Here is a 22,932-nt window from a genome sequence, read left to right on the forward strand (position 1 = left end):
GTAAGCAAGATGGGTCCTACTTATCTTCACCAGCTTCAACCCTTGGCAACATCAACATAAGCAGTTGTCGTCCACCTATGGAGGACCTTCTCAGGCTGGCACCAAGGTTTTCTGTAATGTTAACGGTGGCCATAATGGCCACCACTGTTACTGTTATGATACAGACTAATACATGTTGCTTTGTTGGACACTACATCCAATAGATATCACGATGTATAAAAATCCATTTATTGTGCCAGAAATCCATAACAAGGAAAACATAGAATATTAATATCATGTTTTAAGTGAGGTTAACAACATCAATGGATATCTTGCCAAAGGGTATCAAGATCATTGGAGAATCACTACCTTTCATCACATAGTACCTTGTAAATCATTTGTAAATATTTCCTAATTAAGCTTTTCATTAGTTCAGAAAATGTCTGGTTTGAAAGGTGGTGTATGCAAACGTTTGGAGCATTTGGAGCATTAAATCAGCCTGGTAGCAAGACATAGGTCCCCATCTTCACGAATGAAGCACATGGATAGCAATAGCAATGTCCATCTGATGAGACCCACTTTGGATAATCTTATGAAAAAGCATGCCTAATGGATGATCCTAAGGGAGCGTTTGGATCATAAGCTACTTATGCCATAAGTAGCTTATCTTGGTTTCTACTTATTAAACAGATAAGTATATTTGGTAAACAACATACTTATCAGCCAAAAAGTAAAAAAGCATGTTTGGCTTCCAACATCATAAGTAATCATCCCTCAAGTCTGTTTGGTCCCCCTCACATCCACCATACATCATTTGTGGGCAACCTTTGATGCGGACCATTCATTTTTGTGGGCACCACCTTTGATGTGGGTCATCCATCATGCACGGCCCACCTTGGATGTGGGCCATTCATTCATCATTAGGGATAGACCTTGTAAGTGTTATGATAAAGCACACCTTTGTTTGTCAAATTTTGTTTAGACAAAACAGCTTATGAAGTGGCTTGTCTAATGTAGATCAATAAGGAAAGTTCAAGACTTCAAGTCAAGAAAGTTCAAGACACTGCGATGGAAAGTTCAAGACTTTACTTGATGGGGGCATCACGCACGCCACCTCCCTACGCACTTACGCATGAAGAATGAGGGCCCCACCGTTGATCTGGATCGATGACGACGTCCAGGAAGGGCCCCCTAGCTAAAAGACAGAGTTTTGGTTCCTTGGAGTGGGCCCGATAATCAAGTAAAGCCCATCATGAGATCTCATGATCAGGGCCCACTAGTCGAATTAAGTTCATATTTTAGGTTTTGATTATTTATGTTATTTAGAATATCATGAATGCTTTAGATTTCTTTGGTTAGTTTTTGTTTTGGTTTACTTCATCACCAAGTAATAGGTTGCGCATATGGCGCAAGTTTTGAGGTATAGGGTTCTCCCCTTGTAGTTCTTTTGATTTACTGAAGTCTAATAAAAATTCCTGCAAGTTTTTTTCTACTCTCTGAGTTTCTGAGATGTGAAAAAATTTCAAGTGGGTGCAAAGCCCTCCCTTTTCGAAGGGCTAACTACCGTAGTGCGAAGCCACATCTATCCCCATCCGCCCCTACCCTCTTCCATCTATATATTTCACCTTTTATAGCCATCTTCACCTCGAATCCATCAGTTTTGCAGCGGATCTTCTCCTTACAGCCGGTTTTCAGAATCTGGCGCTGCAGGAAGGCTGAAACTTCGACGAAGCACCACGCACAGCTCGTAGCTCGGATCACCCTAAAACTTTGGAGGTTTGGAGCCCACCCCTGGCTGACCAGGGCTAAGGAATCGGTTTCCTGGTGTAGGACCCGCTCGCACGTGCGGCTAGGCTACTGCGCACGTCCGTCGGGCCCTGGCCCACTGTCCACTTGCAGGAATTGTCTCCTGGTTCAGGTTTTCTCTTATTTTTCCCTTTTCATACCTATTTTCATATACCATAACCCTAGATTGCATTACCCTTAATTTATTTGCCCTTTTTTCACCCTAGGGTTCCTTGAGTTGAAATTAGTAAATCCCTTGGATTAAGGACTGATTACTATGCATGTGTGGATGATTATTTCTTATCTTTGAGTATCGTTTGGGTCATAATTTTTATTGATCTAGCCCTAACATGTGTAGGCCTGGACCTGCATAGATTCTCCTTAATTGAATGTTTGGACTTTCATGTGGGATATGGAATTTGCGTAATTATTTCTGAACTAACGTGATCTTAAGCCTAAAATCTCGCACATCATATTTGAATTTCATACCCTACATCATTACTTTAAGTCAAGAAAGTTCAAGACACTACTAAGTTTCAAGACTCTACTAAAGTTCAAGTTAAGAAGTGGATCAAGATGGACAGTTCAAGTTCTACTGAGTTCAAGATGAATGAGTTCAAGTTCTACCAAAGTTCTAGTCGAAGATCAAGTTCCATCTTCAACTACAAGCTTTATTAAAAAATCAAGTAGAAGAACAAGTTTCATAAAGTTCAAGCATCCAATCTACTTAAAAGTTCAGTCTTTTCAGGTGTACCAGACCCTAGAAAGACCTTAGGCTTAGGTTCTTTCAAAACATAACTTAAATGGGCTTCTATACTTATGTTAGGCTAAAGTTCGACTACTTTAAGCTTATATTCAACTAGTCTTAGTTGTGGCTCGACCAGTCTAAGGAATCTTCGACCAATCCGAGTTTAAATTGTAGAAAAACGGATTTTTTCGTTACTTCTCCGACCAGTCGAAGAGGGGCCTTTGACCAGTCGAGGGTTGCTCGACTCGAAGTCCAGCGACTGAATCAGTTCGGATTTTTGGCACCCTCGACAGTCGAAAATCATGCTCGACCAGTCGAAGTTATGTTTTGTCTTGCTCAAATTTGAAAATTTGTTAGAACGGAATCTGGTTCTTAGACAAGTCGAAGAATGTCTTAAACGAGTCGAAGCAACAACTTTTCTGCCTATAAATAGAGGCTTTCTCTCAATCCGTAAATACAATTCAAGTACATCAAAACCATCATCAAGAGAGATAGAAGCCCCTATTATACTCAAGCTATTGCACGATATTTATAAATTTTTTAATAGCTTATTCGTTTTAATTCATTGATCTCTTATGCTTTGAATTTTATTTTATAAAGAGAGTAAATACTCTTCTTTGAGATCTTAAGGAATTCAAACAAGTAGCCTTAGGTGTGAATTTATTTAAAATCAATCTAAAACCTTGAACCCTTGTCTATGTGACTGAACATTGAACAATCTACGACAAGAGAAACGGTTCTACGACTACATCGACTGGTACATTTTCAAAGGAGAAGAAAAGTATATTTTGCCTTTATATTTTGGTTTTATTGAGATAGCCAGAAAATCTCATTTGTTGGTTTTCCTGAGATAGCCAGAAAATCTCAATGAGGGGTTTTTATTTGTGATAGCCCTTTAAAATCACAACTGTATTAGGTTTTAAGGTGACCCTATGAAAACCTTATTTATAGTGAAAGCCAATATCATGTGGATAATGATTATTGGGAGTGGAATAGGTGTGGCTGTTTGAGAACAGTTGGTGTACACACCGAACCACTATAACTCTTGGTGTTTGTAATTTCATTTATGCAAAAGTGGTGAGTGTTTGTAATAGATAGTTTTATTTTCTCTTGCTTGGTTTGAGATCTTGATTCTTACAAACGTTTGTGAAATAAGGTTGTCCTACCTAAACTTGGTTTGAGTGTAGGTTGTCCTATGAACTAGTTTGAAACAATTTTTCAATACTAGTGCGATTGAGTTTTTAAATTTATTTACTATTTCAGCACTTTAACTTTTTATCCCCCCCCCCCCCCCCTCAGGACTCCTTAAACTCCCCTTTTCAGACCTTTTATGTGTTGTTCATTATGCAGGGCTCATCTTTGATGTTGGTCATCCTTCATGTGGGGCCCACCATCAATGTTAGTCCATCATATGGGGTCCACCTGCAATATCCACGACCATCATGTGGAGCCCACCTTTGATGTGGACCGTCCGTCATGTGGACCCCACCTCTGATGTGGGATGTCCATCATGCGGAGCCCGCCTTGGATATGGGCCACTCATCATTCGTGCCAACCTCCGATGTGGACCGTCCATCATGTGGAGCCCACATTGATGTGGATCATCCATCATGTGAGGCCCACCGTTATTAATTGCCCATCATGTGGAGCCCACATTTGATGTGGACTATCCATCATGTGTGCCCCACCTTCAATGTGGGTGGCCGATCATGTGGGGCTCACCTTGGATGTGGGTCTTTCATCATTAGGGGCCAAACTTGGATGTGGATCATCCATAATTTGCCACCTCAATATGGGTCATCCATCATGTGGGGCCCAACTTCAATGTCCACTGCCCATCATGTGGAGCCCACCTTTAATGTTGATCATCCATCATGTTGGCCCGTCCATCATATCAGCCTACTTTGGATGTTGGTTTTTTATCATTATGGGTCAACCTTTGATGTTGGCCATCCATATGTGGGCCTACATTAATATGGGGTCATCCACCATGTGGGGCCCTCCATTTATGTGGATTGTCCACTGTGTGAGCCCCACGTATAATTTAGACAGTCCACCTTGTGGGGCCTCATTTGATATGGACCATGAGAGAGAGCCTCCTTAATGCAAACCCCAAAAGGAGAAGCAAATATATCAAAGAAAAGAAGAAATAGATTGTAGGAAAGAATCCAACAATCCTCTAGCCGAATGATAGAGACCATGAATGCAAGACTATGAGCAAACTCAACGGTCCTCTAGTCTTGAACTAGAGATCACCTCCCCCACTTCAATAACTATTGTAGAGAAGAAAAAAAAAAAAAAAAAATTCATAAAGAGAATGCCATCCAACGTATCTTATTCCATAGGCCATAGGCCTTATTTATAATCAGTCCTTACAATCTATAATAAAACTATGGAATCTAAAAATAGAACTCCTAGCTAGCAAAGATCCGAAAAAATAGAAAATTACCTAAATAAGAAATCACTTAAATAAGAAGAATCTAAGGTTACTTCTTACATAATATAAAGATATCAAAGGAAATTACCTAATGTAGAGATTTAACAAAAGTAGAAAGTGACGATATTTCCTAAGGTAGAGATTTGCCTAAAAATGGAACGTGGACCTTTTTTTCTTGTGCACACGTTCAAAGTGTGCATGAGTGAGATGTGGGCCTTTTCATCAAATCTTGAACAATCAACTTGTGTGGCCATTTAGTTGCATCAATTCCACCCAACTTTAGGAAAATCTCATCCTCGACTTTAAATTGGTAGTCATAATCTCCTGCAAAGATCCTCGTTTGTAGATCGTCTTCCTCGATTTTGCTAGCAGCATCTGATGGTGGAGACCTAAACGCTTAACAGGTAGCTTGTGCATAATACAATGTTGAAACACAAACCATCTTTTCTTTTGCTTCTTGTTGGTCCTCCACGTTCTAGAGATTGATTGTGGCCCCATGGTCATAGTTGGCTTCTAATTTGCATCCCTTGGTTGATGTTGAGATGGTATTATTGTGTTGACCTCTATGGAGTTTGTTGGAATGACTTTTTCCCTTTTCCAAAGAAAAGAGCCTCCTCACTCTCCTTAATCGAGAGTCCACCCATCTGCATAGCCAGAGACTCTTGATTTATTAGGAGGTTCTCTAATTCTAGCAACATGGGTTATGTCGGCCACCCACGAACTATTACCATGAAGCCACTAAACTCTGGCCTCAATCCTTGGATGATTATCCCGTGCATTCAGGTTTCACTGATCTTGGACTTAAAACGTATGCGCGCAAGCGCATTTTGATAGGCTTTGAAGATGTTGCTTAATGGGATATTTCATTACATATTGTAGCATTATCCATCTCTTTGACCATCAAATCGTCCATATATGTTAAACCCTCAGTCTATTCAATTGGATCATCCGTCAGCTGATCTTTTGGTTTTACTTGAATTTTCTCTGATCTAACCATGGATCCATCAACCAATCCAAAGGAGGATTCCTTTTCGGTTGCCACACTATCTATAACCACATCATTCCTTGGAATGCTAGATAAAACAAATTGAAGCCCACAAAGCTTTTCCTGGCCAATCAAGGGCTCAAAGCAAGCTCTCACAAAGTCCTTAAGTTCCTTGAATTCATTTGCAATATCTTCCTTGAATGCTTAGTTCTCCTTCTTGACCTCCAGCTAGTTCTCCTTCCGCATCTTTTCAATATTCTTAGGCATCACTGACATTTCTATGCAATAGGATGCTTTTGGATAACCGACATGTGAAGAGGGGTGTCGAAAAGAATCACCATAAGGCACATACAATGTTCGCAATATCGATACTATCGGCCGATATTATCGGTATCGCTTGCTAGCGACACGAAACCTACACAAAACCGGTCGGAAGTTTTTAAAAAAGCAAAAATATTTGTATCGCGCGATACATCATACTATATCGCAGGATTTGCTTCAATATCATCAAGATTTTTTTTTTTAAAGGAAAAAAGGGATTTCATACCTGTAAACGAAGATTACGACGGAGTTTCCGATGAGAATTCTGTTAAAAAAAATTGAGATTTGGATTTGATTGAGGAGGATTTGGGGATTTTAGCGTTCCGTACCTTCCGAAACCCTCCCTTTCGTTGAAACCCTCTCGAAAATGGCTTCCTCCATTTCGAAAATGGCTGCCTTTGAAATCAGAATTCACCCTTATTGTACTGAGAAAACTCCGTGGGGCCACCATGAATATATGTGGTTTATCCACGCACTCCAATAATTTTTACAGCTCATTTAAGGGGTTGATCCCAAAATTGAAGCATATCCAAAGATCAAGTGGACCATACCCTAGGAAACAATGGGAATAATGATTTCCACCGTTGAAACCCTGCTAGGCCCCACAGTGATGTTTATTTGTCATCCAACCTATTCATAAGATCACAAAAACATGGATTATGGTAAAACATAAACATAAGCTTGATCCAAAACTTCTATGGCCCTCAAGAAATTTTCAATGGTATATATTCATATCACACTTTTTTCCATGGTGTCGTCCATTTGAGATTTGGATATGCTTCAATTTTTGGCTCAACCCCTAAAATTATCTAATAAAATGGATGGAAGGAGTGGACAAAATATATAAATCATGGTGGACCCCACAGAGTTTACTCAATGTGTGGTTACGTGTGGTGCAAATATGAGCACTGACACTTGTACCAACGGTTCAAAGGAGATCAATGTTACATGGGTCACACAATGATGTATTTATTATATCAACCCTATTCATCTATTTAGAGAGATCATTTAGATCACAAACCCAAACAATGAGTCGTATCCAAAGCTCAAGTGGACCACACCACAAATAGTAGTGGGGCAATGATTCTCACCATTAAAACGTTTGTAGGGCCCACCATAATGTTTATTTTCCATCCGATATGTTCATAAGGTCACATATACCTGGATGAAGAGGAAAACAAATATCATATTGATCCAAAACTTCTGTGACCCCAAAATGGTTTCAATGGCAGACGCTCAATCCCCTACTACATTTTGCAATGTGGTCCACTTGATAATTGGATCTACCTTATTTTTAGGCTCAAGCCTTATGACTAGCTCGCCAAATGGACGAACTGTTTAGATATAACACATACCTCATGATGGGACCCACAAAACTTAGTGACATCAACACACCAGCCAATCTACTTCCGTCCGCATGGGGAGGGATTAAGGAAGACTCCAATGCGCATTTACTGCCAAAGCCTTTAGCAGGAAGCCTATGTGGGGCCCACCGTGATGTTTGTGAGAAATCCACTCCGTCCATCCCTTTTGTGAGCTCATTTTATGACTTCAGACAAAAAGTGAGCAGGATCCAAGACTCAAGTGGGCCGCACTAAAGGAAAAGGTAGGTAGGGAAATTTCTACCATTGAAACCTCCCTATGGTCGATAGTGGTTTACATGCCATCCATACCGTTCATAATATCATTCATACTAGGATGAACTGAAAACACAAATATTAACCTGATTCGAAACTTCTATGGCCCCACGAATATTTCAATTGTGGACGTTCAATCCTCAAGTTTTTAGCCCACTTGAGTATTGGATCCGGCTCATTTTTGGCCTGATGTCCTAAAATGAGCTCATAAAACATATGGAAGGAGTGGATTTCTCACAAACATCATACGGGGTCTACCTAGGTTCCCAACGCAGGAACTTCTACCAAAGGCTTTTTCACGAAATCCATGTCGATGAGACTCGGATCCACGGAGGGGGGTGGGACGCTGATTATGGGACTCAGGTGATGTATGTGTCTTAAATCCACACCGTCCAATAGTTTTGAAAGTTCATTTCAGGATATGATCCCAAAAATGAAGCATATCCAAATCTTACGTGGGTTGTACTACAAGAAACAATAGTGATCCAAATCTTACATGGGCCATACTACAATGTTTATTTGCATTGAACATGCTAATAAGGTCGAAAAGATCTGGATGAAGAGACCACACAAATATCAGATTGATCGAAAACTTTTGTAGCCCACGAGAAGTTTTAATGATCAATTACACTGTTTCCTGTATTATGGTCCATTGAGATTGGATCTGCTTCATTTTTTCTATCATTCCCTAAAATGAGCTTTCAACACGTATGGACTATGTGGGTCATATGAGATTTGGCTCTATCTCATTTTTTTATCTCATGCCATAAAATAGTGTGAAAAAATGGATGGATGGCCTGGATAGGACACATACATCATGATTGCGCTCACAGAGCACTGTTAGTAGCCATCTCACTATCAGAAGGCAGTCCGTGCTAGGGTCGTGTCCATATCATGATGGGTCCACTTGAACTTTGGATCTACCTCATCCTTTAGTTCCTATGGGCACAATATTGTCGATTTGTGGATGAGCAGTATTATTTCCAGCCCTGTTGAGATAGAGACGATGTTTAAGAGCCACCACGCAATTCTATGTGGGTGTAGGCCACAACCAATTCACATCATTGATATGTATATTTTCCAATTTTTACTTTTTCTTTTGTTTTTCAATGAATTGGTTGTGTTTTCATACATGTCTTTGATACATTTATAGTTATTATGCATTCAATTTAAATATACTTGCATTAGTTGAGTTAAATATCGCATAGCTTAGGACCCCATGCAAAGGAAACTTATTATGTGCACCTTTTTTTGAGATATTATGATTTAAAAGTGTGTATTAAGGTCTTTTTTAACAATTCCTGAAGTTTCATTAAAAAATTCAACAATTTTCCAATGTTTCCCCATGTTTCCCAAAAGTGCGATAAATTATGCGATACAGATGATATATCCCGTGCAACCGATACGTATCTGTATCCCAAGGGTGCGATACATAGCGCGATACTGATATTTCGAACACTGGGCACATGTGAAAATGGATATGACTCAAGGTGATGTGAATAGAGATCTTCATCATTGAAGTAATTCGGATAAGAATAGCACGATGGATATGGAAAGGGATGGGTGTCCGAATAAGGATAATTGTAAGACACATGAGAACATCTTCCTATTTATGACATCTTCTTCTTCTTCTTTTCAGTTTACCAAGAGTAAAACTTGCTCCGATACCAATTAATAATGCAAACCCCGAAAGGAGAAGCAAATTGATCAAAGAAAAGAAGAAAATGATTATAGGAAAGAACCCAACAATCCTCTAGCCAAATGCTAGAGACCGCAAATGCAAGACTATGAGCAAGCTTAACAGTCCTCTAGTCTTGAACTAGAGATCACCTCCCCCCCTTCAACAGCTACCGTAGAGAAAAAAAAAAAAAAAATCATAAAGAGAATGTCATCCAATTTATCTTATTCCATAGGCCTTAGGCCTTATTTATAATCAGTCCTTACAATCTACAATAAAACTATGGAATCTGAAAATAGAACTCCTAGCTAGCAAAGATCTGAAAAAAAAAGAAATTACCTAAATAAGAAATCACTTAAATAAGAAGAAGCTAAGATTACTTCTTGCATAATATAAAGATATCAAAGGAAATTACCGAACATAGAGATTTAAAAGAAATAGAAAGTGACGGTATTTCCTAAGTTAGAGATTTGCCTAAAAATGGAAAGTGGACATTTTTTTTTTCTTGTGCACACGTCCAAAGCGTGCGCACGTGAGATGTGGGCTTTTTCTTCAAATCTTGATCGATCGGTTTATGTCGCCAATTGGTTGCATAAATCCTTATATATGGATCGTGAGAGAGAGAAGTAGAAAAGTCATAAGGTGAAAAGCTTTTTTTCTTTTTCAGAAGCTTATTAAGATAAGTAGATTTTAGCTAATAAGTTACTTTTATAATAATGCTTACCAAACTAACTTAAGTGAAAAAAGTAACTTCATTACTTAAGATAAGTTAAAAAGTAACTCATTTGATAGTATCCAAATGGGCCCTAAGCTAAGCATCTAACCGGTGGACTGAAATTGGATGGCTATAATGAAATTAGCCAACAATGCATGCTCATCAAGAAAAGTTTTGGATGATTAGGGTTATCCAATTAGTGCAACTTTCAGGCCATCTTCCATCCACAGTGGATCCCACCAGATGAACAGTTCCAATGACTGTGAACCGCCAATTTTGCTTGGAAACAAGCATAATCATAAGCAAAGTTGTAAATGCAATCGACGCCCAATCATTCAAGAGTGGGACCAGAGTTCAGGAACTTGCCTTACCCATGAAAGCTGAGAATGCAGTCTTCAACCCCAAAACATCCACAAACCGCTCGCATGCCGGCGGATACTTCGTCATCGCAAAATCCAGTGCCCTTATTGCAGATCCATATGCCGACTTCTTCTGCTTCATAATAATGATCATCAGTTCCACGCCTTCTGCCTTCACAAACCGCTCCTTATTCTCCACTGGCATCAACAAACAGCACAAGCAATCAAACAAATTCTCCACCATCTCCTCCTCATCTGCACTCCGTGGGTCCCTTGACTTGTACATTGCAACTGCCTGAAGCACGACATCCACGCCATTCATCTGCCCCATCCGCCTCTGATTTGCCGCGCTGTTCTGCAGCAGGATTGCCAGTATCTCCGAGGCATACTGCTTGTTAGAGTCAAACTCCCGGACCTTGATCTTTCCCAGCAGCCACCGCAGCAGCTTCGTCCGCTCGCACACAAGCTCCGCCACAGCAGGCTTGACCTCGATCATGTTCTCGATCGTGGAGAGTGTGTTATAGATAGCTGTGGACTCGTCAGGGTCAGTGTCGGACAGGCGGGCCAGGTTCTGTACAAGGAGCTCGAGGGCGTTGTTCTCAATCAGTGAGTCTACAAGGACACGGGCTGGCTCGTCGTTGTCCTCAAGGATGTCCTCATCGGTGAGGTCTTGGAGGAGTGCGACGACGTCATTGGCGATGTCAGAATTGTCGTGGGAGAGGAGGCCGAGGATTGAAGGGACGGTGTTGAGGGCGACGAGATCAGGGTAGAGGTCGGGCCCGCCAGCAAGGACCCGGAGCTTCTGAAGCTCTTCGTGGAGCTCGATTTCAGAATCGGCGAATTTATCGGGGTTGTCAGGGTACTTCATGCGAGCCTCAAGGTTGTCGCGGAGGCGCCGCTCGAAGGAGAGAACGAGCTTCTTGAGCGTCCGGATGTCGAGGACGTCTAGGGCGGAGGGATTAGATCGCTCGACAGCTTCAAGGAGGGAGAGATCGTAACCATTGGATGGTGGTGAGGTGGGAGAGTGGGGAGGAGAGAAGGGCCGCTTTCGTTTTGGGGCGTGATTGAGAGAGTTAGAATTTGATTCCATTTTCAGAGGAAACCCTAACTCTAGTTTTCTAGGTTTTTTAATTTTATTCTTCTTCTGGGTTTGGGGATTTTAGGGTTTCAGGAAGAAGGATGGGGTTTTGCCCTAATACTGGAACGGAGAGAAGCAGAGCTACCGACTAGTGGAGAGGGAGAGCATGGAGAGCGCGAAAGTAACGATTTTTACACCAGCGAACAAGGACAAGCGGCCCGAGTATTTTGTTAGTATATACTTACTAGGGTGTGAATTTCCTCGTCTTCTCATTTCTGACATGCGGGCCGGAAGCGGGATCCCGGGTGACCCGCCGTTGGGGCCTACCCTGATTTATGTGTTTTATCCACGCCGTCCGTCCGTTTTTTCAGTTCATTATCTGAAAAAATGATGCAGATCCAAAGCCCAAATGGACACCACGGAAAATAAGGGGATAATGACAGGGCCTGCAATGATATTATTTGTCATCTGACCGGTTAATAAGGTCACGTGGGCATGGATGGAGGGAAAACACACATACCTCGTACCAAAACTTTTGTGACATCGAGTACAATTTTAACAGTGACAATCAATTGCCACGTTTGTTATGCTGTGATGTACGTGAGGTTTGAATCTACTTTAATTTTTTGTTCGTGCCCTGAATGTACACGACTCTAATTTTTTTTTCGTACCCTAAATGGAACTTTTTTTTACACACGCACACACTCACGCCGTTGTGGAATTTTACCACCCACGTGTACTTCGAACCCATGAACAAGTGTTGAAACTCCCAAGGGTCTACCACCGAAACAAGAGCAAAGACCCTGTTGACTACTATCCCTGCCACTAGCCAATGGCTAGTGGTCGGTGCTCTGTGGGCCCCACCATGATATATGTGTTTCATACATGTTGTTCACTCATTCTTCCCTATTATTTTATGAAATGAGCCCAAAAATAATGAGGTTGATCCAAATCTCAAGTGGACCACAGGGTGTTCAATGAATGCCAACCATTAAAAACTTCTTAGGGGCACAAAAGTTTTAAATGGAGTTGATATATATCTTTTTCCCTTCATATAAGCCTGCATGACCTGATCAACATGTTAGATGTCAAATAACCATTACAGTGGGCCCTAGGATGTTTTTAATGGTGGAAATTCAATAACTACTATTTATCTTTCAAAATGTATGGGCAGCGTGGATAAAACACATATATCATGGTGGGGTCCATGGTGGGGTCTATATAGCACCGACTATTAGCCACCTGGCTAGCAGCATCACTAGCCAAACTGCGTCCAGCTATAACAGATCAGTCATGCCCCTTGTAGTGAGATTTGATTGGTCTAGCCAACTTACACGGCTTAACTGTTACCAATTACAGGAGGGTTCTCTCACCACCATTAGCGGTGAAATAGCCACAGCCAGATTTGATTGGTGAGTGATACATCATCAGAGATCAGCCTAGTATCTACTCAAGCGAAAACCTTGTAGAGAATTGGGCCCATCCGTGGACACCCTGCTCCTGGTTATTAAGCTTATTGAGTTGGACCTATTCTAACTTAGTTGAAATCCAACTAAACTTATCTAGTCAAAACCCAGCTAAACTCACCCAATCAAACCTATTCAAAACCCAGCTAAACTCACCCAATCAAACACAGTCAAAACTCAATTAAAACTCGGCTAAACTCACCCAATCAAACCTAGACAAAATATAGTCAACCTATAGAGTTGACTCGCCTAGTTGACCCACTGAGTCAACTCACCCGATCAACTTACCTAGTCAAATCAAAACTAAAACTAACCCAAGAACAAGCCCATTAGTACCTAAAACCCCATAAGCCCCTCACTTAAGGGGAAACATAGGCAGCACACGCATGTAGGTGCTCACTTGCTAAAATAGGGAGCTCCATGTGGCTTGGGCGGCACCCTGGGTGTCACCTACCACATGATAGCTCCCCTGCCTTGGCAATGAGAAGTGCAATACATGTGGAGTCTCTCTTTTCCAAGGGATAATCGTGTAGAGAACTGAAAATATTCTGATACCCCTCTCATGAACCAAAATTAACATCCATGTCACCTAATCCAGCCCATTCAAACCCTTTTAACTCTTGAACTTTCCAAGGATTATAGCAAAACCAGGTTTGGGGCTATAAATAGCCGACAAACCCCTTAAGCTTCTTCCCAAGCCACCCTTAGCCTATCACATTCCTCCACCAAGGAGAAGTGAGAGCAAAAGGAAGGAGTCTAGCCTAGGGTAGCCTAGTCTGGCAAAATCCCCGTCTACCTAAACAACCCAAACACCTTATCAAAGTTATTCAACCCGATCCTTACGACACTAACGTCCCCCCCACCATCCAACTCACAGTCATTTTCGTCTATCTTTGCATAAGCATTGTGTAACACATATCTCATTCTTCACCCTCTGCTTACCCAATTCATAGCATTGTGCACCCAATTAGTTCAAATGTATGCTCTATGGCTTGCCAAGCTAATCGGATCCTACCCGTCAAAAGTTTGAATTGATCGGTTATCGCTTTGGCAAGTGGGAGAGTCAATGTGGATTTATCCGACCTAGGCTACAGCTTGTCATATGCATTACATTTTAACACGACATCACACACACATTGCATCTCATACACAACCTCGCATATATAATACTACATACACAGCATTCATGTAACGCCCCCGTTTTTGAAACCCAAGTATACTACTCGTTTTTCAAAATCCCGAGTGTTAGCCTTTTAAAATTCAATCCAAATTTAAACATTCTCATAATTAATCAGAGTTAGCAGCAAATGTTGGCGGAGTAAACCATGCACTATATAAAAATATTTTGATCACTACAAAAATCCAAATGTAGCGCCTGTACAGGACTTATACAATCCCAAATTGTAAAACCCATATTCTTGTAGAGTATCCTTCTATCGAATTCCGGTGACCCCTTCCATCGAATTCCAGTGACCCACGAACTGAAGAAAGTGAATGCGCACGACCTTAGTGCACACCCCAAAAACTCGAGTCAACTCAGCCTGAAAGCTATACCCTCACGATCGCACGCTTGTCGCGATTCCAACATCATATCTTGCACCTCAATGCAATACTTAGAATAGGAGTTGTGGGCCCAAGACTGAATCAAGGAAACACCGCGCGTAACATATGCACCGATTCCAGGAAGATTCCTGGTTAAAAGAATGGAATCTCTACCATGCCTTTAACCCATATCTCTCTTTCCACCTAGTCAACAAAGCCTATACCTTTCCCATACCTTTCATGCCAACAATGTAATGCTACCAATGCCTCATATTACCTCATGCCCATAAAATCAACAAGCCACATTCCTTACCCATAAACCTCATGCCTTCCATCTTTACAACTTCCATCCCTCTCTCGTTCCCTCTCATTATCCCTCCATCTTTCAAGCAACAAAAAACAAAAAAAAAAAAAAAAAACAAAAACAAAAAGAGAGAGAGAGAGAGAGAGAGAGAGGAGAGAGAAAACCAAGGAGAGGAACCATCTTCCCAACACCAAAACTCTCCATCCAACCATCCAAACCTCATCCTCCTCCCTTAAAGAGCTAGCTTATGAGGCAAGAAGCCCAAGGAGCCAAAGAAGAGAAGGAAAGGTGGGTGCACATGTCTCATATGAATTAGTTGTTAAAATTGAGCAAGAGCTCAAGTGGGGCCCACCGGTTGATGGTACGGATCCTACTTGGGACCCAAGGTGTGGCCGATGGTCCACCATGATGTGTGCTTCATCCATGAGGGGCCATTAACCATAGACCCCTCCACGATGTTTATCTGATATCCAATTTCTAGAAGGTCACATAAACCTTTGTTTTGGTGGGGATAGGATTCCCACCCTTAATTATGATTCGAGGGCCCACATGAGGATGGGCCCAACTCGATGTATTTGTTGTATTTACATGTCATCTCAAGGGGGGGGTGGGGGACTCATAGTGGCGGAGCCCTCCCATCTCACGTCTCTCTCTCTCTCCCCTACTTAATGGCCACCATAATGTATGTAGTTTATCCATGCTATCCACCAAGTGGACCCACCTCGCTGCCCATTTTGGGGCTTGTGTGACCGGCCGATCACACAAGCCTAACTGAAGGAAAAATGCAAATATCAGTTGATCTCCAAGCTTGGTGGGCCACACACATGGACCCCACTTTGATGTATGTGTATTGTATGCACACCACCCATTTTGTAAGATCATTTAGGACATGAGTCAAAAAATGAGACAGATCCAACGGGCAAGGGTTTGCCCAGCTGCAGACACCCCTGTGATGCTTATGTTTTATCTACCCTGCCTATCCGGTTGAGTGGGCACTTGGGGTCGACCCACCTCCTAGGTGGCCCACGCGTAAGTGGGACCCACCGTGATGCATGGTTTTCACCCACGTTGCCTGTGGGGCTGGCCCAAAACTTAGGCAGATCCACCCTCAGCTGGACCAGTTTCTAGCAACTATTGGGCCTACCTTAATGTCTATATTTTATCCACTCCACCCATGCATTTCAAGGCCCACCTGGGATAGGTCCCACCCCTGGTGGACCGTCTCCAGGTGGGGTACACCATGAATGTGTTTTATCCAAGTTGTCCATATGTTTCGACGCCAAACAAACCCAGCAACACTAGTGGGCCGACTGTCTAACAAGATCGTCCACCTTATTGTATGTCTTGTATATCCATGCTAACCATCATTTGTGGGGCCCACTAGTGATGTGTGGGGCTCCCACAGCCTCCATCAGTTTTCCCCAACTCATTTTATAGTATGGGCCCAAAGAAAGAGAGATGAAGCAAATCCAAATCTCAGGTTGACGCACAACAGAAAATAGTTGGATTAGGGCGCCCACAATGGGGCTACCCTGTGAAGCCCACCATGATGTGTGTGTTATATTCACAATGTTCATCCATTTTCCAGCCATTGTAGGGCCGTGAGCCCCATTGTGAGGCAGACCCAAGTCTCAAGTTGACTGCACCATGGAGATAGTAATGATTGAACGCCTATCGTTGGAAACCATCTAAGGGCTCACTATAATGTTCATTTACCAGCCTTTCTATAGTCACCCAGTCGTGGGTAGGGCCCCACACATGTGGTGTACGGACCTCACTGTGGTGTTGGTTTACCATCCCATCTAATTAGAGGGAAAGCACAAATATTGGGCTATTCCCAAACTGTTGGGTCCCCATTGATGATGGTGCCTTCCACCATACCTTGTAGGGTCGTTCTGAACCCTGGGGTCCACCTTGTCATACGTGTGTTATCCAGGTTGGCCATGGGCCACCATGATGTTTGTGCATGTTCTAGTCATCCATTGGGACCATCTTAATTTTGGGCTTGATCCAAACCGTCCATGCTTTCGACCCACTTAGATGTAAATAGTACATAGTTTGTATCCATGCTATCCAGGTATGGACCCAACATGATGATTGTGTCTTATCTTATCGGTGGCTCGCCTGCTGCATGTTTTAGCTTGGCAATCTGACTGCTGCGTGGCCCACCTATGTACATGTGTTTGCCCCATGTGAATCAGATCTAAGCTTAGTGGACCATACCCAACAGCAACCATTAAGTATCTATCATTGAAACCTTTCCGTAGGCCCTTGGTAATGTTTAAATTGCCAACCAGCCTGTTAGAACGACCCACTTTGATGTCGAACTAGCTACCCAACCCATTTGAAAGGTCACATAGTCCTAGATGTATGGAATCCACTATATAAAGCTTAGCCAAAATCTTAGGGCCCACCTTGTGTACGTATTGGGCCTCCCATAGGAAAACTCAGGTTGATCCAGATCTCAGGCGGGTGGACATTGGCATACCACTGGCAAGGTGGATAGTGAGGTCTCTTCCACTCGCTTGGTCATGCGCACGATGGGATGGCAACCAGTGTTGAAGTGTACTAGACCTCGGTGACGTTTCTAGTGATGAACCGTACTGATACGTGGACTAATTGAGGATTGACATACTTGCGTTGCATCTCTAGCATATGACATTCGGCCATGTAGGCTTTGCATCGCATAGCCTTGGTATGGCTAACATCATTTATGGACTTGTCAGTTTAGCCTTCCATCATTTTCACTTACTCTGACATTTGTATGCTTAGCACATGCATTGTGCACACATGCACACACTCTCTAAGCTTCGTTGTAAGCTTATGCACGTTTGTTACGTGCAGGTTATGCTAGACCGCAGTAACATTGAGGCAGGAGCATGTGCCCGATCTTTTGAAATTTTGTTATATAATATATTTCCCTTTTAGCACTATGCTTAAATATTATATTAGTGGATATATGGTGGTGAGATTTTGTGACTTGGGTACATTTGTGGTTATACTCATTTATATAAAAAAATTCACAGTGAAAATCCTCATTGTAGGATCTCAGGATATCGGAACCTGGCGCATGGGAGCTGGGAACTGAGAATGGGGTATTACGGAGGCTGTCGGCACCGGATTTGACAACTGAAAATTTTGTGAGCTTGGTTGCCGAGTTTGGGGCGTGACACAAATAATAAAATTTATTAAATAAAAATAGAAATCTATCATTTAGTGATGGAGCTCAATATAGGTTGCAGGGATCTTGTTTAACTTCTCAGCTACCCGATCTGGTCTAGCAATCTAGTAAACCGCATCGGCTCATTATACACCTGCATCAACTAATATGGTTTGATAATATTAATGGCTATCGCAGTGATGAGTACCCTCTAAGATTACACACTCATAATTCATAATCCATGATAGATCGCAAATCATGAGAAGAATATATTAGACAGCGCAATTCATAATCATGATCATATACTCAAAAATTAAGTCAATTAATATAATCTCATCATAAGCAAAATATAATAGCAATCACAATGCAAGGGAATATGTACAGATAGTCAAATAATCAATCATTCAACTTTCTATTGCACCCGAAAATCGCATTGTACGTGAACTCCGTAAGATGACTAGAAAATCGATAAATGAACTCCCGCTCCACCCAGAAATCACAGTACAAGTGAACTCTGCAAGATAAATAAAAATCAACCTTTAAATCTCTACTTCACCCAAAAATCATATTGTACGTGAAGTCCGTAAGATGGCTAGAAAATCGATAAGCAAACTCCTGCTCCACCCAAAAATTATGGCACGACTGAACATTGCAAGATAAAGAGAGAATCAACAAGAGGCATTCCAACATTATCTAAAAATCGTATGAACTCCGCAAGATGGCTAGAAAATCGATAAGCAAACTCCCGCTCCACCCAAAAATTATAACAAACTCCGCATAATGGGAACCAAAATACAGACATCTACTTCACTCGGAAATCATATCATACGTAAACTCCATAAGATTGCTAGAAAATCGATAAGTGAACTCTCACTCTATCCAGAAATCATGGTACGACTGAACACCGTAAGATGAAGAGTCAATCAACATACAAACTCTAAACCACCCGAAAATCATATTATATGTGAACACCGCAAGATGGCTAGAAAATTGATAACCGAACTCCTGCTCCACCCAGACATCACAATATGAATGAACACCATAAAATGGCTAGAAAATCAACATTCAAACCTCTACTTCACCCGAAAATCATATCATATGTGAACTCTACAAGATGGCTAGAAAATCGACAAGCGAACTCTTGCTCCACCCGAAAATCACCATATGACTGAACACTGCAAGATGAAGAATGAATTATCATAAGAACTCTGACGTCATTCAAAAATCCTATGAACTTCGCAAGATTGCTAGAAAATCGACAAGAGAACTTCAACTCCACCCAAAAATCATATCGAACTCCGCATTGTGACCCAAAAATCAAGATATGCGAATATAACCAACAAGCCACTAAAGAGCACCAATATTCATCAAAGCCACGAAAGGCAATTAAGCAATCTAAGCCACATAAGGCAATTATGCGGTCCAAGCCATATAAGGAAAATATAAGATCAAAGCCGTGTATGTCAAATATGGACTACAAGATAGTAAGTCCACAACAAGTCCCATTCAATCCATTATATGACCACAAGTAGCAACATTTAATCAATTAACAGGTTATACAACTGGAAATAGCATGTGAACATCAAATCATTTATGCTTGTTAAAACTAAAGAGACATGTCCATTATCTAACATAGGAATCAATTTCGCAACATATTAGCATATTCATATAGTAAGATAAGTAACTCAATGAGAGAAATCAAGGCATCATCTATGTCCAGATTGATAAATTTAAGTGGGAAGCTCAAAGGGTGAGTCCTCACCTTAGTCAAGCAACGTAGCTAAGTGTGGTCCGCTAGGTAGCATGAATGCAGCCCGATAGAGTCAAACCGGTCTGTTACACGTGCATCCGTGACCTGGAAATTGCTAATAATCAACTATTTATAAACAATGGTCTCAGTAAAAACCTACTAAGTTAACTTGGTAACAAAACAATTGTAAATGAGTTTCGGTTTACCTCTATCTCGGTGACTTGACGTTAACTCAACTAGAATCAACCGAGTCGACCTGATCAAGACTCGGATGTACCTCCTCTCTCCCTATTGGGATTTCAATCAGACTCGGACTAGGCCCATGCCCAATAACTCAACTGAGTCGGCTTGTAGATGCAACAACCACCCAATCTCTCTCTTCTCCTTCTCCCTTTTCTTCTCTTCTCACTCATATCCTCCTCTTTCTTACTCTCTTCTTTCTTCTTGTTAGAACTCCAGTGGGACCAGCCTAGCTCGACCCGACTAGACTCGGTTTTAGCCGAGTTAACTCGGCAGCCACCAAAACCTAAGCTCGCTCGCTCTCTCTCTCTCTCTCGCTATCTCTTTTCTTCCCCTTTCTTTCTTTCTTTACTTCTGCTTCTCCTCTCTTTTATTTTTATTGGAATGTCCAGAAATGTCTGGACTCATGCAACATTTAAGCAGGCCCTGCCGGGCAGAAACTCAGCTTGAGTTGCTTCATTAGGTGCAGCAGCAACAACGCCCACCATCCCTCTCTTCCTCCCTCGTTTATCTTCCTCTCTCCCTTCTTCTCTTGCTCTCTCTTGCTCTCTTTCTGTCTTGCTCACTTTGCACTATCCAACAACCCTACACTAAGTTTGACTCGAGCGCCACTCAACCGAGTTAGGTGGTGCACCAGCCAAACACACTCCCTCTCCTTTCTCTCATTTTTCTTCCCTTTCTTGCCTCATCATATGATGAGGATGGAGCTAAACTCAGCTTGAACTCAAGCCCAACTCAGACAGACCGAGTCCGCAGCTCGATGCGGCAGTGAGCAGTAAAAAGGAAGAGATGACGTCCTCTATATCTTCTCTCTTTTCTTCTTCCTTTCCTTTTCTTTCTTTCTCTCTTTCCTTTTCTTCTTATGTAGTGTCCAGCAATCCCAAGGCTGAGACAAATCAGCCAAACACATCCAAACTCGGGACGACCAGGTGCAGCTTCGAACGAGGAAGATGATGCGGGTGGAAATGACAAATCCTACTCTAATGCACATTTCTTCGAAGCGTTACTTTTAGGTGGTCAAGACATGCCCAATGGAGCACGTGGATGTGGTTTTTCGAAGGTTAAATAGAGTTAGGTCGATGGGTTCGAAGGTACTAGGGATCGGCTAATTATTTTGGAGCAGCTGCAAGAACAGGTGTAACCACTTAGTTGTGCCTATTTACTCTCGTTATATCATGCCCTAGCTCTCCACAGAACTGTTAGATTACAGATAAATGGTTGGGATTCAATCTACTTGAAACTCCCTCCAAATACGGTCGGTAATGCAAAATCGGCCGTTGTTTTTATTTGGTTACGAAGAAGAGCCCTATGCTTAGATTCTATGCTTAAGATGGAGGGAGAGGGACACACGTGGATCTCCAGCATGGAAAGGTAAGAAAAATGGATCTTTCCATTTTCGGAAAGATCGGCCGCACACACCTATTTAGTGTTTAAGGTCATGCGCATACTTGTGCGATCCAAGAGGTGGAAATGGGTGGGGATTGCACGAATTTGGGTCCTCTATAATCTGGACGGTTTGGATCATGTGTATGGTCCATGATGATGGGCCACGATCCTCCCAAATAGATGTTGTTCATTCATCCAGACGGGGACGGGAAAAGCTCCTGCTGTTTTTGCCATTTCTATCGGGTCAGACCTGATTTGACCGGGTTTCCCAGTCCAGTACACAGCAAGTGGACGCACTCTGTGTGCACATGCATCTAAGGTGGGGCCCACAAAGATGGTCTTGACAAAATCCACTCCGTTCATCAAGTTTTATGGGTCCTGTTAAGACATCTGGTCGAAGGTGGGGCAGATCCAAAGCTCAGGTGGGCCATATCAATCCATTCGTATGTCTAAGTGATCATTTTGAATGTTTTAACGGTTGGATCACTATCAAATGTAACTAAAACCGACTTAAAGGGTCCTATGGACTGTTTAACTGAAATCCGCCAGTTAGATTTATATGCAAATGTTCTAATGATGTAATATAACGGCTGACTTGCCCAATGAAATTACATAGACTTGATGATCAGTGGATCTATTGATTTGGGTCCCGAAACTGGTGATGTATGCTTCGATATATGGGTTCACATTCTTTAAGTGGTCAGACTTAAACTGGATCATGTGGTTCAGGTGTGGTTTGATCATAAGTTGTTAAGAACATGATGAACGGTGGATCTTATGATCTATTGATAATGGATGGTTTAAATTTATTCATCGAGGAGATTAAATCCCCAAAAGTAGGTCCATCTAGTGGTGTGATGGTCCATCTTGAAAGATGACAGGTGGATGGCTTGATTTATAGGTGAAAATTGCCCCCAAACTACCGATTTAAGCTAGAACAAAGGTGAGCATTCAAACAAATTGAGTTTACGTTTATTCTAAGCTAGGTCCTCATGGTAACACGCTAGGTCCTCATGGTAACACTCGCGTACTAAAAAGCACGGGGTGTTACAATTCAGCACCTAATCTGTTCAAGCGTATGCTCTGTGGCTTGTCGAGATAATCATATCTTGGTCGTCGGAAACTTCAATTGATTGTGTTGATGCAGTTTTATGGACATCCTCACTAGACCATTGTGCACTTGCAAAACCAAACAACAATGGAGACCCTGGCTTCAACAGGGGACCCTCCAATGCCTAAGTTAGGGTAGGGAATCCGGGTGGGTCTACTTGAACTTAGGGTTTTTGTGCATACATTTTACCGTAGGAGTCATTCTTATTTATAGTCATTTAATGCTAGTTACGTACAGGGCAATGAATCTGT

General features: G+C 41.9%; 1 protein-coding gene across 3 annotated transcripts in view; it reads right to left on the reverse strand.

Annotated features, from left to right (window-relative positions):
* LOC131243049 (uncharacterized) overlaps positions 1 to 11,946 on the reverse strand; it is a 36,126-nt gene extending 24,180 nt beyond the window's left edge. The window contains exon 1 of one of the 3 annotated variants that reach the window (XR_009169827.1): positions 10,652 to 11,945. Coding sequence is in view for 2 of the 3 variants with exons in the window: in XM_058242111.1 (XP_058098094.1) it covers positions 10,652 to 11,734 (1,083 nt within the window). In the remaining variant the exon portion in view is untranslated. Of the gene's footprint in view, positions 1 to 10,651 lie in introns of all 3 variants that reach the window. The other 2 variants (XM_058242111.1, XM_058242112.1) reach the window with 2 other exon arrangements.
* Between the last annotated feature and the right edge of the window lie 10,986 nt (positions 11,947 to 22,932).

The sequence above is a fragment of the Magnolia sinica genome, chromosome 4, assembly GCF_029962835.1.
Source record: "Magnolia sinica isolate HGM2019 chromosome 4, MsV1, whole genome shotgun sequence".
Taxonomy (NCBI): Eukaryota; Viridiplantae; Streptophyta; class Magnoliopsida; order Magnoliales; family Magnoliaceae; genus Magnolia; species Magnolia sinica.